The sequence below is a fragment of the Seriola aureovittata genome, chromosome 12 (genome assembly GCF_021018895.1).
Source record: "Seriola aureovittata isolate HTS-2021-v1 ecotype China chromosome 12, ASM2101889v1, whole genome shotgun sequence".
NCBI classification, from domain to species: domain Eukaryota; kingdom Metazoa; phylum Chordata; class Actinopteri; order Carangiformes; family Carangidae; genus Seriola; species Seriola aureovittata.
Window position 1 is genome coordinate 14,838,696 of NC_079375.1, and position 16,372 is coordinate 14,855,067.

At 39.6% G+C, this 16,372-nt stretch overlaps 2 protein-coding genes across 2 annotated transcripts; one reads left to right on the forward strand and one right to left on the reverse strand.

Annotated features, from left to right (window-relative positions):
* The first annotated feature begins 2,419 nt into the window (after nt 1–2,419).
* Nucleotides 2,420–11,217, forward strand: LOC130178706 (bcl-2-related ovarian killer protein homolog B-like). Its single transcript, XM_056391155.1, has 5 exons — nt 2,420–2,738; nt 3,260–3,596; nt 5,081–5,209; nt 9,011–9,174; nt 10,040–11,217. Exons 2-5 carry the CDS (start codon nt 3,374–3,376, stop codon nt 10,163–10,165), a joined length of 642 nt encoding a protein of 213 aa, XP_056247130.1. The 5' UTR covers nt 2,420–2,738; nt 3,260–3,373; the 3' UTR covers nt 10,166–11,217.
* A 293-nt stretch (nt 11,218–11,510) lies between these two features.
* thap4 (THAP domain containing 4) lies at nt 11,511–16,361 on the reverse strand. The gene is made up of 5 exons (XM_056391156.1): nt 16,204–16,361; nt 14,889–15,045; nt 14,258–14,367; nt 13,766–13,869; nt 11,511–13,560 (listed from the first exon to the last, which is right to left on the reverse strand). The coding sequence occupies exons 1-5, from the start codon at nt 16,226–16,228 to the stop codon at nt 13,444–13,446; spliced, it is 513 nt and encodes a 170-aa protein (XP_056247131.1). The 5' UTR covers nt 16,229–16,361; the 3' UTR covers nt 11,511–13,443.
* Nucleotides 16,362–16,372: the final 11 nt, after the last annotated feature.

The window sequence follows — 16,372 nt, forward strand, 5'->3', positions numbered from 1 at the left end:
GAGAGGGTGAGCATGGCTGCTGAAAATGAATGAATGGTCTCACTAGACCAAACTAATGTAAACATGCATTTCATTTCTCAGTATGGTAGTTTATGAAATAGCCGGTAAGATTGTCACCAACAAAGTTCGTAAATTTACTTTTCAGTGACACTGACATTTTTGGAATGTGGTCTTCCTGTGTCATTTGTGATGAGACAAAACTAGATTCCACTTGTGGTTACTAATGTTGTCTAACACGCCGAGTGTGGCTGAGTATTGTGTTTCATAATATAGTATAACAGTTTGCAACATTGCACTGTTTCATTCATTGCAATTCATTTACACCCTATCTGACCAAAAACGTGTAGAACATGTTATCACTTTTACTGTACCAGAACGGATACACTGGAGCTGACAGAAGACGCCATTTGTCTTCATGTTTGAAAGTTCAGGTGTCTCATTTGAACAAATGAATGTGAACACTGACTTAAAAGGGGCCGAGGTTTTCCTTCTTAGACACACTGTCCTTTGAACAGAATCACTTAGAAACTCACCCATTGATATGTTAATTAGTAAAACACCAGCCTCTCCATGTTGGAAAAAAAACAAGAGATTGTTTCTAGGTGACATCATTGTTGTGAGTTTTCAGATTTTGTTCTTTAGCCTTGCTTAAGAATTTGAACTCATTTATTTAGACACTTGAAATGCATAGCAATTAAAGACTTAATGGAGAATTAACCTATTGAAATATATCCATATATCCGCAAGTATAGGCCTAATTATTAAGTACCAACTTTATCTTCATTTTGAGATTAGACATAGTTTTAGATATTATATAAACACCATTAAAATAAACATGTTCATGCCATAAATATAAAGTTGAATGTTTAATTTGTTGCCAGTGTTGCAGAAAATTTATTGGTATACATCCAGATTTCATTCAGGGAGAATTAACTCTGGTCTTAATTCCAGTATATGAGCTGAACATTTCATCCTTTCATTTCTAGCCCAGACCATGCTGCTGCAAACAAATGTTTTTGTTTTTAATAACATAACAGAATTATTATTAGTTCGTTTTTTTTTTGTTTTTCATAATCTGTGTTAATCCTTTCATTGTTATATGACAAAGATTAGTCATGAACTCTACTTGCAAATGTCACCGTGTTGTATTGTATCTATATATTGCTCTTGGTGAGAGAGAAACAAATGTGCTCATCACTTCACTATCCTCCTAATGATGAAATAATGTTGACCACAACAGAAAGTGAGCAAAAGTGACACACAGCGGCCAAACGGTTAACTAGAAAAAAATCTGTAAGCGGCAAAAGCATTTATCCTAATAGGTGTAATTGATAACACTAAAAGTAAAATAACTTCCTCCTAACTCTGACCGTAATAACTGCGATCAGTTCGCAGGCTCTGCGTGTTACATCAGGTCACCTTTTACTTTGAAAGGCTGCTGTTATAAAATATGTTGGCCTACACATGACATAGGCCTGTCATTGTCGTGTTAATATGGCAGGTAACACACACACACACACACACACACACACACACACACGTGAGACAGAGGGAGAGATTAATCTGATAAACGTCTGACCTGTGTGGAATGAGTCCTTAAACCGGTAGCCTACATTATTTATAACAGCCTCTCTCCTCTAACTGACTTTGTCTTTGTATTTTACTGATGAACACACTACACACAACACATTGAAAAAAATATAAATAAAATAAAATAAAATAAAAAAATAAAAAAGCTATGGAGCCTCCGATGAATGTAATTTTATTTATTTGTTTAAGATTAATTATATTGTATTTTGATGTGGTAAATAAATGAATAACTGTCACAATAACAAAGAACAAATAAAACTCCATCATACCAAGAACGAGGTAAAGCCCAGTAAGGTGTGTGTCAGTGCTGTGAGTGCAGAGTAGGACATCTATATCTATCTGCTCTGCACGGGATTAAAGGTGCGACACTTCTGGCCTCAGAACACTTATATAAACTCAGGCAGCAGATCAGGAGTGTTACACCTGTTCTACCTGTACTGGGAAACCCCATCGTAATGACGCACAAATGACAGTGCACCAGCATGAAGTGTTTCAGACCTGTTACCACTGACACAGGTTTAAAAGTAAAGGTTGTGGCTTTTACGCACAAGAGTGGAAACAAATGAAGTGATAAAAATTATTTTAAAAAAAGAAGAAAAAAAAGCTGCATCCTTCCAGAGTGTAATGGCAGGATTTACTCTGCCCGGAATTGTGAATGAAAATGTAGATGCAGTTGATTTGTCTCCCTCTGTCCGCCGTGGTGAGGTTTTGTTTGGTTTAGTAGCTGGGAGGCAGGCGTCAAACTCCTCCCGGCGGGCTTAGTCTGAGCACTAAAACCAACGCACCCACTGAGCGCCAATGGGGAGGTGGAACAACAGGTAGGCGTCTTCTAACTGTGTCTCTCGGCTCAGTCGCTGCTGCTCCTCGGGGGGAAACAAGTGGACAGATCGCACCATGAGCTTTGTTGGAAGTGAGGCAGAACTTCGCCCAGTTGTTTTCTTGATGATCTGAAACAGTTTCTTTTGAAGGTAGACCAGCTGTTTTTGCTCTGACGGTCGGGCTTTTTTTCTCGGCTGGGAAACACACACACAGAGACAGAGCTGGTTCGAAATGTTTTCTGATTAATTAATTGGAGCTCCATCATCGGAAGAATCACATACTGGTGATATCAGAAGCTGTTGCACCTTAATGTGGATATTATGTTGAAGGTAAGCGTGCTTTTTCTCTTGGCGTGCACCAGCCTAAGTGTCTTCCAAACAATTTCGTGTTCATTCAAATGTTCTACTCCTTCAGGCTAGTTTAGGTTGCACTGAACAGTCTAATGGTTTAATCTCAAATCAAGATAGGTCTGTTACTGCCACAGCAGCAAAATCATTTCCCTTGTCATCTTGTGGTATCAGTGCTTGTTGTTGCATAATCCAAGAAGTGTAGCAATATCTTAACTGTCCCACCATGTGACTCACAACAATAACGCCTCCATCATATTATTATATAAGTTTCTGGTCTGATTTAGATTCTTGTGTCTACATGTATTTATACACCCACACTGCTTTTTATAAAAAGTATCTAGTAACAGCAGGAAGTATTAATCCAGTCACACAAGCTGTTTTTTTGTTGTTTTATTGTTTCTCTTCCTGTCAGAAAAACAGGTTTCAAGATAAAATTAATTCCTTTAAAACTAACCAGTTCTCCCTACCTGCTTCTAAATAAGGATTTTCTTCCCTCACAGCTGCCATTCTGTCTCCAGCATTAAACTTTGTTCCTCCTGGGATAAAGACGCACTGAGACGCAGCTGATCCAAAGAGGTCAGACGCTTTCTGACCCAGATCCCCGGGAGGAGGACATGGAGGTCCTGCGGAGGTCTTCTGTGTTTGCTGCAGAGGTCCTGGATGTGTTCGACCGATCGTTGACTGAGAAGGAGCTGGTGTCCCAGTCCAAAGCCCTGTGCAGAGACTACATCCTGTCCAGACTCAACCAGAACGGGCTGGGATGGTCCAAAACCGAACTCAACCTCTCTCCCTCGAATGCGGCGCTCGCTGAGGTGTCTCTGGTGCTTCTCTGTCTTGGTAAGAGAAACCTGAGCAGCTGTAAAGTCTTAGAAAAACCAGTGAATGTCAGAACGGATAAAGTGTCATCTTATAGCAACATGTTCACACATTCTAGGCCGTGGGTTTCATCTCCTGTTGAACTCTGAACCTGACTTTATAGATGTGATTGGATTTTCCTTATATTTTCAGGGGGTAGCTCAAGTAACATCAAGTGGCTACATTAAAGTTTATACCATGATTTCTTTCATTTTGAATTATTTGAAATTGTTTAGTGTCTTATTTGAAGTTGACACAGGTTAATTAATTAGCCATGGCGTCATTGTCATTTCATTTTAATATTTAACTGAAAGCTTAAGGTAAACATGGTTTAAACATAATTCTTTTGACTGGAAAAAACTCAAGAGTATGTAATACATTGGCAAAGGCTGCACGATCCTCCAAGTTTTTAATCATAGAAACTGTTTAGACGTTTTCAATCTGCTCTGGAAGCTCTCCTGAAGCTTTCCTCTGGATCCTGATCTGCATCAAATGGAATGAATTCTCCAAATGTTTTCACCATTTCGCAGTATTAGGAGACACAATGGAAGTGAATCCTGTGTTGTCACAATGATCCAGATCATGAACAAGCTTTGCAGAAGAAATTCTGTTCACAAACGAGACAAATGGACAGACCTGAAAACACACCCTCTTTGTAGGGGTTAAAAACTGTTGGAAAATACTATAAACTAAGATGAGCAGGACAAATGATCTGCTATAATAAATAGAATCCTGTATTTGAGATCCAGATTAAATGGTCATTTCAGGACTTCAGAATTGAAGACTGTGCATTAGAGATGACACGCTGCAGGTCTAACACTGACTCATGAATTCATTGCTGTCAGAGCAATCAATAAATTGTCATTATCCTCCGCTGAAAGCCAGTGTGAGCTGACTGTTGTGACAGTGATATTCTCACTCCTCTTGGGTCTAAAAAGCAGAGTTGCTGCGCTCTAATCTACTTGTAGATAACAGTAGGCTGAGGATGACTCAACAGAGCTGGAGCAGATAATTGATACACGTCAAGAAACTAGAATGAACAACTAATAATTTCCAAATAATGTAGGCCTACTATATAATGCAAGCTATGATAAGCTTGATGTGCGTTTGTGTGTGTTTGTGTGTGAGTGTGAGAACAGCTTGAAACGGGTGATTACATCTGGAGGACTAAACTCACTTAAAACGGCAGCTCAAGTGCACCGTGTCTTTTTAAAGGATACCAGCAGAAACGTACATGTTTTACTTTGACATCCTGACATCTAAGTGACCCTCTGTCATCATAACACAACCATCTGTCTGAGTTGGTTGAGCGGTTGAATTGTATCATTGTTTGCTTAACCCAGAATGTTTAAACCGAATCTGTGTTTTGGTTTTCTGTCTCATTCACTCAGAATAACTGTGGTCTTTCTAACAGACTTTTAATGCTCCTCTGTCTTTTTCGTCTGTGCTCCCCCACTGTTACCTAGGCGACGAGCTGGAGTGTATACAGCCCAGTTTGTACAGGAACGTGGCACGGCAGCTCAACATCTCTGTTGCCATGGAGAACATGGTTTCAGATGCCTTCATCGGCGTGGCAACAGAAATCTTTTCAACAGGTATGTGGCTGTTCTGAGCCTTTGAAGGTGTTGATGACGAGGATGATGTAGCACGATCTGCCAGATCAGGAAGCCATTGACGCTTCCACTGTATCGCGGACGAGGGGTCCGACCGCAGTTTTTATCAGGCTCTGTTGCCTCAGAAGTGCTGTCAGCCAGAGTGAGTGGGTGCGAATCACACGTAGGTGGAGTGAGACTTTAAAACACATCATTAGTCCTACATCTAAAAAGAGTCACCAAGTTTAGACACTCTTCTTGAACAGATAGCACTGACTAGTTTAAGTTATTCAGATTCTGAACGTAAAGGGTGTTGGCTTGTTGTGAACATATTCTGTATCTATTTTTATGGCATATTATGGCCCAAGCAATACCAAATGTAAATAAAATGAATATTTAACATTTAAGCTTGACGCTATTTAATATAATTAAGTAATTTTTTTTTTTTAAATTGTGCTCAATTTGCTCAATGCAAAACTGAATGTAACAGGCTGATGGCTTGTCATTATTATTATTGAATAGTTTACTCTACAGTGAGCAGTAAAGGTCTTGGATGGTTTTTTTTGTCATTACTGCACGACTTAATTTTTGCATCTATAAAATGTCACCCATTGGACCGTGGGATTGTTGGCAGAAAGTAGTGATCATGCCAGGGGCACCACTCTTTTGGTTTGGACACTGAAATAAAATACACACACAGCCATGTCTTACTTGATCTGCTGAAATTAATAATCACATAACTGTGGATGCAGTTACAAGAATTTGGGCAAACATCTACAGATCAGGTCATGTCCTTTTTCCATCTGTCTTTTGCCCACTTTTGGTCTTGAGTTTGGTCGCAATGGTTGAATAGTTGAATTTTTTTTTAAACTTGGCTTTAAAATTAGACTTGGCAACTTATCTATCATAGTTCTTTTGGTTATTTTCACAGCAAATCCAGGTAGGATATTTGGAAGACTGTGGTGTGTAGATACAGATGTGTGCTCTAAAAAGGTCTGATATGAACATTCATCCTCTTGTTGCCAGTCTGTGACTAACAGATGCAGATGAAGGTGACTGAAGGTCATTTCCAGTGGGGTTGTTGGTCCGATATCAGACATGAGCCACAGGCTTGTCAGTCACCAAACAAGGTTACAGGTGTTGTTATGCTTAATCTGAAGAATTTGACAAGTGTGAGAAAGTGAAAACGTCTCTCAAGCTCCCTTTCTTTCATTCACTCAACAACTGCTTCTGTCACTTTTTGCTTATATGAACAAATGCTGCCCCATGAGGAAAGACTGTCCAACAGTGTACGCTATTACCCGCATTCATAAAATCCACTGAAAGACATGGAGTTACGGAGAGAGATCAAGGAGGAGTGTGTTACAGCCAGGAAGAGGTTATAATGGCAGGCTTTTCATGCCGCCTACGAGCCACAACCACGTTTGCCTTGAGATATATTTGGACGACACCTCATACTCATGTTTAAAGTCCATGCCATCTTTAAATGTATATTTTTGAAAGAATAACCTGAAGAAAATTAGGTTTTAAATGGCTGTTGGATAATCCTCATTCAGTTTTGGTCTTGGGAGAAGACTTAGGTTTCTGTCAGTCTGGGACTTGACTGAACTTGTTTCTTCTGGCTCTTGAACTGGTTTTAAATAGTCTTTAAACAGCAATGACATTTTGAAGTAGCCAAATAAAAAGAGTGACTTTACGTCCTCTGTATGAGCCTGCGGGGTAGATTAAATGGTCTGGTCGCAGTGCAACTAAAATTTGGCACTTTTCCAGGAAAGATCAAAAATGGACTTGCTTAATATCATATACATGCCTGTGTTTTGGCTAAACTTGTGCCTGATTTGACATCATGAGGGTGTCATTTTTAGAAACGGCGTGGGATTCCTTCTGAGGAATAACAAACTGGTGAACCCATGCTGCCCCAGCCTTCTGGGACGGGTTGAAACCTGGATATAAATAGAAAAAAAAACATGCAACTTTGTTTTTCCTGCTGTTCGGGATTTGTTTTATAAGTACCTTTTTTTTAGCGGTTTGGTATTTGTTATCATGCCTCCAAGTGCTTATTGTGACTTCAGAGATCACTAAGGAATGATATGTCTACTGAATCCAACTACGTATCACAACCACATATTATTTTGGAAGCGGTTAACCGGCCATCTGCACTGTGGTCTCCCTCAGTAAAATCAACATGGCTTGTCTCTTCTCCATCTATCTTCGCCTGCCTCCCACTTCTGTTCTTTCTCCTTCCGCCCTCCTCTCCTCCAGCTTTATCCCTGACAATCTTGTCTCTATTCTTGGCCTGCTTCTCAGTAGGGAGCGAGACGTGACGTACTCTGACAGCTTCCATGGACAGTTATCTCATTTAAGCTCGCCCAGAGCTCTATCCCCTTATAGCCACAGTCAGACGCTGTAGGTCAGCTCTGAGGAACAGTCATGACAATGCAAGCAAGACCTAAAGGAGGCTAATGCCATCAGACCCTGTACTGCATCACTGACGGTCGTTAAAACAATCCCCGCTGCCCTGGAAACTCTACGTAGAAGTGGCCGGATGCCCTTAATTATCAGACTGGATTGTTTAGGTAAAAAGGGAGAACAAAGAATTGGCCTTTTCCAGCTTCGGGGCTGTCAACTCCCTCTGAGTGGTGAATGCAAAATCATTTTCTGAACCTATTGACCTCCCCACGCCTGAAACTGCGTCAGTGTCTCATCCACCTCTAGGCAAAGGAAACACAGTCTCGCCCTCCTTAATTTACAGCTGGCATGTGACGCAGTAAGACCTCTTATCAGCCACATTAACACAAATGCACTGGTTTGTTGACGTTCACCTCATATTTGCAGTTTATTTCAGTACAAGGTCCACCAACTGCCCCTCACGCCCCATGTCAGGTCACAGAGCATGTAACAGACTTTGAGGAAGGAGAAACCCCAGAGGAGATGGGTGTTAGTGCTCAGCATGGACTGGGAAGGGAGTGTTTACGCTGAGATAAATGTGGCAGTTTTATGGTTTCCGGTCAGGAAACTCTGCCACCATGGAGGCTTGACGCTCAGGTCTTGTGGCTAAAGTGTGATTTGTGCTTCTCGCTTAGCAAACAAACTTACCCTGTGACTGCAGGACAGAATCGATATCAGCTTGAATTTGCTGAAGCTTAAAGCTGGACACATTTTTAAGACATATAGAGATAGCTTGCATTTGAATAGTAATTTGTTTCTCATATGGTTTTTCCACAGAAAAAAATTTAGATTTCCTTCTTAAAAATTCTTAAAATGACATCTACTCGTTCTCCCTCATTAAAATTGCTAATATGTTTGGATACTGCTGGAAACAAATTGTCTCCTTCCTCACTGAGGAGTTCATTCTTCTCCCTGTATGTTCACTGGAGGTTTCAAGTGTCTGCTTCACACTTGCATATTCGACGACGATTGGCTCCAAACTGTGATGTCACAAAATCACGCTACATGTCTTAAACTAAACTTAAATAGGGCTGCAACTAAAAAATTAGATTTTAAATTAGTTTTTGATTGATCATTTGGTCAAAATGTCAGAAAATGGGGAAAAGTGCCCATCACAATTTAAATATTAACCTTTTGAGAGGCTGGAAAATTTTTTTTGCCAAAAAATTTGCTAATAATTTTCTGTCAATTGACAAATTGATTCATGGACTAATCGTTTATGTCCAAACACAGATGAATGTGAAAATGGCCTCTGCACATACATCATTCTGCACAGTCAGGATCAAACAGTAATTAATAAACAATACATGAATGACTTAAAACATAACTCTGTGATGTCTGTTTTTCTCGCTGTAGGTATAACCTGGGGTAAGGTGGTATCCATGTACGCAGTAGCTGGAGCCCTGGCAGTGGACTGTGTCAGACAAGGACATCCGACCACCGTTCACATCTTAGTGGACAGTCTGGGACAGTTTGTCCGCAAGTTCCTGGTTCACTGGCTGAAGAGACGGGGAGGATGGGTAAGTGGCCGCTGCTGTATATGCTGATAATTATGATCACTGTGGGTTTTGATGCATGAGTAATATTGTGGAGAAATTTTGAGCTTTCCATTTGGATTTTAGAGAAATTGTCATGTAAAATGTATTATATCTTTAATTGACGTCACTGCATGATCAGGGTTTTTGAGAGGAATTTTGGACAAACTGAATGAAAATTAACATTGACGTCTGAGAAAACAAGGGAGGGAAGAGCTGCTTGGATCTTGTTTCTCTGGGGATTAAAACTGGCCAACATTGTTATGCTGAAGCTAGATGATTAATTTATGTTATCTTGTTTATATATCAGAGCTCAGTGTGCTTTCATAAGCTCTGATAGAGTTAGAGGGGAGTTATGTAAAATCTGATGGTAGCCTTGCTCAGAAAGCCCCAGTTATGACTGAACATTGAGAGTTCTCCTGTAGCTTCCTGTTGGTTGATCTGATGCAAAGATTTGCACTTGTAATATTTGTTATAAAGTTAATATATTGACCACTGGATTGCTGCCTTTTCCTGGAACACCTTATCCTCGTTTTTCCCTCGTGTGTGTGTGTGTGTGTGTGTGTGTGTGTGTGTGTGTGTGTGTGTGTGTGTGTGTGTGTGTGTGTGTGTGTGTGTGTGTGTGTGTGTGTGTGTATAAAACCATAGATTCAGACATTTTTCAAAGTGAAATGTTTAAATTCCATCTGTTCAGTGGTATTGAAATTTTCAACATTATGTTAGCAGTAGCAATTAAATGATTAATATTAGGATTCTTCTAAAATTCATATTATTATGGTCTCATTTTTCATCCATATTAAGTTTGATTAGCATCGAATATTTAAAATCTCTCTCAATGTCCCTTTTTCAGGTGGAGATCACTAAATGTGTGGTGAAGAGGGATCTCACCCCTGAACACCACTGGCTGTCCTCTGTCATCGAGTCCCTCAAGTATTTCCTCACCACGATCTACGTCTACATCATGAAGGAGCCATGAACAGCCGAGACAGAGCGCACAGCAGTCATCGTGATTGTTTGTTCGATACAAGATTGAAATCTCAGACTTGTCAATAACAGCTATGGAGTGGAGATGGTGACTGTGCTCGGTGGGGGATTGAGCCTGCACGCAGATCAGATCAATTTGTTGCTGAAGGGCAATCAGCAAATGTTTCGTCAGCATCATGTTTGTGTTATCTCAGTGTCAGACGAGCCTGTAAGTGATTACCCTTCATCCAAAGAGTAGTCGCCGTGACATTTAAGATCATAAATGCCAACAAGGAACAAGTTTGTCTCACGCAACCTCTTCTGTATATTTTCACTCTGCTTACACGCAGTGCAGTAAACCAGGCTTCTCCAGTGTTGTAACTGTCATGTGTGATGGTGTTCAGGGTGAACGTGATCTGTGGGAGGCTGTTCGTGCTCCTGGAATATACAGTCTGATGTTTTGATGTGATGTTCGTCTCAGAATATATACCTACAGGAGGGATGAAAAAGGTGGAAGGCTTGTGAATGAATGTAATGAACATTGATGCTCAGCTGGCTGGGTCTTTTTGAGTTTTCTGAAATGTTGAGGTGTTTTCACACAGGAATGCAATATCAGGTCGTATCAGCTGCTTACACTTCAAGGGTTTAATCTACACTATTGTACTTCACCAAAACACAGTGTCTCTTTCCTAATATTATCAGAAATATTGTGACCTGTACTAAAACTTTCTGCGGCAATTTTAGACACGACTGATCAAGAAACGTTGGGTCTCACTGTTGCCATTTTTGTCCAAAGAACTTAAGTACACAGGAATGGTACATACTAAATGGATATATTTTGGTGGTATTCATTTCCTTTTTAATCTGTAAATAGTTTATTTATGATTTTATTTTTTTATTTTGAGTGTGACCACTGCAGTATAAAGAGAGCCGATGCAACAGCTCTTTGGGACAGTTGTGTGTTATGCCTGATGCTTGTCACTTTCACAGTGTTAACTTATAAATGTGTGTCTGAACATTTTTTTTTTTTTAAATCCACAATAAACTTAGATCTTCACACATGAACTTACTGTTTATTTTCCTTGATATTTTATCCCTCTGAATGAATGTCAGACCTTTATAAGTGACCTTTGGTGACCTTTTCCTTTGAGGATTATTAAAATAAAAACCAAACAACACATTAAACTGTCTGCTGCACCCTGGTCTGTGGTTGAAAATGTGGTTTAAAAAAATGCAAGGTAAAAAGATGTTGAGAAGAAGCCATTTCAGAATCAGACCAATAGAGAGGCCGCCGGATGCAGAATCAAGCATGAGCTGCTGTAGACCTGTGGTATACAGAAGTACCAAGAACAGGGACATTTAATAATTTACAAGGAAGACTTTATTGTAACCGACTTTAAACATCATCTCGATAAGGACAAAAAACTATGTGTAAGACCATAATTAATTAGGATAAATACATATTAAGTGCAAAATAATTTGTGATATTTTATTGTAGTCAGTATCAGAACATCTATACTGAAGAAACTGGCCATGCAAAGACAATCACAACCAAACTCAAGCACCATGAAACACATGAAGAAAACTCTTTTAAAGAGTCACATTTACTAGCTGAAATCTTAACTTTAAATTCAGTGCCACTCAGTCTACAAATAATTCTCTAACTCTGAATCTCACATTCAAAAGACAGTATATTGACTACAGCAGGACAACAGTTATTTTCAGTGCAATGCAGATAACACTGTAACACTGTACTGTATTCATTCATCAGTGCATAATAAGCTTTATGGCTCAAACATCAAATATCTGGACAATGAATATCAACAGTGTTCTCTGAGTATAATGCATCACAAGTGAGGCCATTCAGTATAACAACTTCATGAAAATGCAGAATGAAATCTTCATTTATTTACATTGCGTGCACAATTATTAGGCATGTTGTATTTTTGAGGATTCATTTTACTGTTGAACAAATACAGTGCTCTCGGTCAATCCAAAATGTTAATAAACCTCAAATCTGAATATTTAAGACAGTAAAAGTGAGTTTTTGGTTTTCTTAGGAGAATATTAATTTGTGCACAATTTATGGGCAGCTATTAGTGTGCAGAATTATTATGCAACTAAATGAAAAACGAAAATTTTCGCATCTCACTTGTTTATTTTCATGTTAAAGTGAGAGTAACAAACAACTCATTTACAAATAAGCGTTTCTGACATTTCCAAAAAAGAATTCAGTGACCTTTATAGCCACCCTTCTTTAAATAACAGTCATAAGCCTTCCATCCAATCGGAGCTCTGTGCCTGTTACTGATCCAGCCACGGGCCCGTCCATCTGATCCGTCAAGAGTCACTCTCATCTCATCATTCCATTAAACCTTTGAAAAATCTGTCTTCAGATATTTCTTGGCACAGTCTTGACGTTTCAACTTATGTGTCTTGTTTAATGGTGGTCTGATTTCAGCCTTCCTTACCTTGGCCATGTCTCTGAGCACTGAACACCTTGTACTTCTGGACACCCCAGGTAGCTTGCAGTTCTGGAATATGACGGCACTGGAGGATAATGGGTTCCTGGTATCTTCACGTTTGATTCTTCTTAAATCTTTAGCAGTTAATTTGCGTCTTTTTTTTCTCAACACGTTTCTTGCGACCTGATTGACTATTTGCAACAAAACGTTTGGTGGTTCGGTGATCATGCCGCAATAGCTTAGTAATTTTCAAGATTGCTGCATCCCTCTGAAAGGCTTTTTATAATTTTTGACCTTTCAGAGTCAAAGGAAAAGAACCTGCCTAATAATTATGCACACCTTGATATAGGGTGTTGATCTCTTTAGGCCACACCCTCCCTCATTACACAAATACACATCACCTGATATGCTTAAATCCAATAAGCATTCAAGTTTATACAGCTTAGAGTTGGAAAATATGCATAAAAACGATGATATGGTCAAAATACTCACTTGCCTAATAATTTTGCACACAGTGTAGATTATTTTTTAATGTGACTGTAACATGAACTTGGTACATCTGTTACACTGTAGTGCCTAAACAATGCTCTGTTATTCCTGTTTGCAATGTAACATTCACCATTAATGGTTTAGTTTAATTTAATAGGTACGCTGTTCAGACACTACAACCAAATTCTGCGTACCATAATCACAGAATTAGTTATGTGCATAGCTGTAGAATCGATTATATGGTTATCTGACTGATTATTGATCAAGCTTTGTTTTTTTTATTTGTCATTCCAGACTATGGTATTTCTCCGTATAAGAAGCCTGCCTGCTTGTTGGGTCAAGATGATCGACGGTAGGTGATGTGCAAGTGCTGCATCAGTGGCTGGTTGTCTGTTGCCATGGAAACTGTCTGCTCCAGCCTCCCATCTGGTCGGAGCTGAAACACTCTGGAAATCTGAACGATGGAAAAGAGCAGGCGAGGTCACTGGCACTTAGCAAAGATGTTATGTTTATTCATCAAAATAATTTCAAGAGAAAGGTTCTGTTGATGTTTTGTGGGTAGAAATATGACACGGATTTGATCGTAGTGAATAAACGAAGTAGTTAGTACTGACGATTGGTGCACGATATGATGCAGGATCAGAGAATCACAGTTTTACCTGCTGTACATGTGGCTCCTTGGCAAAAGAAATTCTGGCCAGAGAGTGGGTCTGCAGGTTCAGCTGCTGCCCTGTCAGCTCCCCCTCCTCAACCTCCACCAGACCTGCACAAGACACCCACTTTAGTCTGGACTCAACACTTGTGTCTGTTTGTTTGTTTGTGGAGATGATAAAGTAAGTTAGCAATTAAAAAAAAAAGCGTCCTTTTCAGTCGTTATGCACACTGTGGCAACTTAGTCTTTAAATGTACATCTTATATCACTTTTAAAACAATATAAATCAATTATGAGATTGATTTCCTAAAATGCACGACTAACGACAGCAAAAGAGAGACAGAACACGCGTAAAGAGGTGTCTGACACTACCATCCTGTATAAGTCTGTAAAGCAGCAGTAAAGTGGATGCTTTGCTTCCACTAAACTGCAAAATATTCCAGAAATTCAATGACAAGTGGGGACTTAGGTTACATCCAGTGACACAATCTGTGACTACCTGAGTTTTGTGCGATGATAAAGGCCACTCTGTTGGTTCCTGGCTGCACTCGAATGAAGCCACATTCCCTATGCAGAGGCTTTTTAGACTCTGCATGGAAGGCATTGAACCTGTAAACACAATGTGAGCGAGGAATCAGCTAAGGATTTTTATCATTGTTGTTATCATCACTTACTTACTTACACTGTTTCCACTGTGTCTTGTACTGTGTCTTTAATGAGCTAATTCAGCACTAATGGCAGAGCTGGTAACAAACACCACAAACACGTTTATCTCTAGTAAAGAAAACCCATCTACTTCTCAAACTTAAATCCCTTTAAACTACATGAGAGAAGCTTAGGTGCCTTGTCTGAAAATGTCTAAGCAAGGATCCACCCCCTAAAAAAATGTATCTCACTTTGTATATATTAAAAAAGTTTTGACTGCCAACTTTTTAAAGAGCACCACTCCCTGAAGCTGTTGCTGATCTCCACTGGTTTCATTTCTCACCTTGCTACAGTGACCTACTGGTTTACTCAAAAGCTGTGACAGCAGGGTTGGGTGTGGTTACAAAAGTGCAACAAAGTTCAGCTCTGACAACACCTCTTGTTAATTGACTCCATAAAGTCTGACTGCTCACGTGTTAACCTACATGAAGTTGATGACTGGTTGTCCCACGTGGCTGAAGTACAGTGTCTCTATGTAGCGGAAAGGGTTTATGGTGGGAAAGCAGCCCTCCCCAGGCTCGTCCGACTCCCAGGTACCCAGAAGCCAGTCTAAAGGGAGGACTGCTGGGTTCAACTCTGCTGCTGAAAACGCAAACACACACAGTTTATGTTGCATTATCACAAAACCACGGAAAGAAAATGAATCATAGGAGGTTGTGGTAGGTGATACCACAAATTTGGTCTTGTCTCAGTGCCAAATAATACCAAGGAATATATTCCAGCACATTAATTCATATAATTTGGTAAACAGATATAAAATCATGTGAGGTATGTGGTATAATAATAACCTAAAACTAACGCAGTCTAATACAACAGTCTTGCATTAACTCCTCCGTCAGGTTATAAGGTTTAGTTTGTGATGAAACTGTTGAGAGATGCTGATTCAACCGTATGGTTTTGGGTGCTGTTGAATGGCATGTACTATACTGAGGTGTTTCTATTATTTTGTCCACTTCATTTATTTCAACAGAAATACCTTTCTGTATAATGGAATACAGTCCAACAACACCACTACATCCTCCAGATAATCGAAGTTGAATCATCAACTCTAAAACTGAAGGCAGATTTATATCAGGACAGTTTTGCATTAGATTTAGCTGGGTGTACCTAATAAAGTGCCAACTGCGAATATTTTTGCGGCTGCAAGGAAAAGGCCTGAAACTGCGAGTCTCTTACTTAACAGTAGGTGGCGGTAATGATGCGGCGTGGTCTCAATTTGACAGAAACCAGAAGAAGAAGATAATCTATTAAAGCATAAAGGAAGGTGACCGACTTTTACCATACATAATAAATTATACCGTTATTAAAAAAACGTTGCATTTACCACAGCCACATTTCGACGGTCACAAAGATGGAGACTCCTTCACTGACATGCAAAGATCACAGCGTGGAAACAGCTCGGTCTGACCGGTGGCCGCTGCTATTTTAATCTCACTGAAGCTAAAGTTAGCTACATTCGTCTTCAAACAAGGTGAACGTAAACGCACCACGGTTTGTGTGAATATCACGGTGAGCTTCTGTTGGGTGTAAAAAGGGCTACAGACAGAATTGGTGACACATTTTACGTTTTCACTTTGATAATTTTCAATAAATTATTCAGTTAAAAGCTACTGTTTATATAACGCTATCGTAAGCGTGTGGTCCACCACATTGAAGCTTGTGATAGTTCAAACAAATCATTATTAACCTAACAGTTTCAATATTTCTCCGTCTCAATTTAAAATTGAACACATAACCTACCTGTGTGACTTACAGGACACGCCATTGGAAATTTAAACTGCAGTCGAGCAAATATAAATGCATACAATGAGAAGAAGTACAAAATTAAATGCCACTAAATTAGTCGACTGCGACAGTATTCATCTAGTGTGACCTGACGTACACTTAAGAAGAAACGCCGTGGGGAATC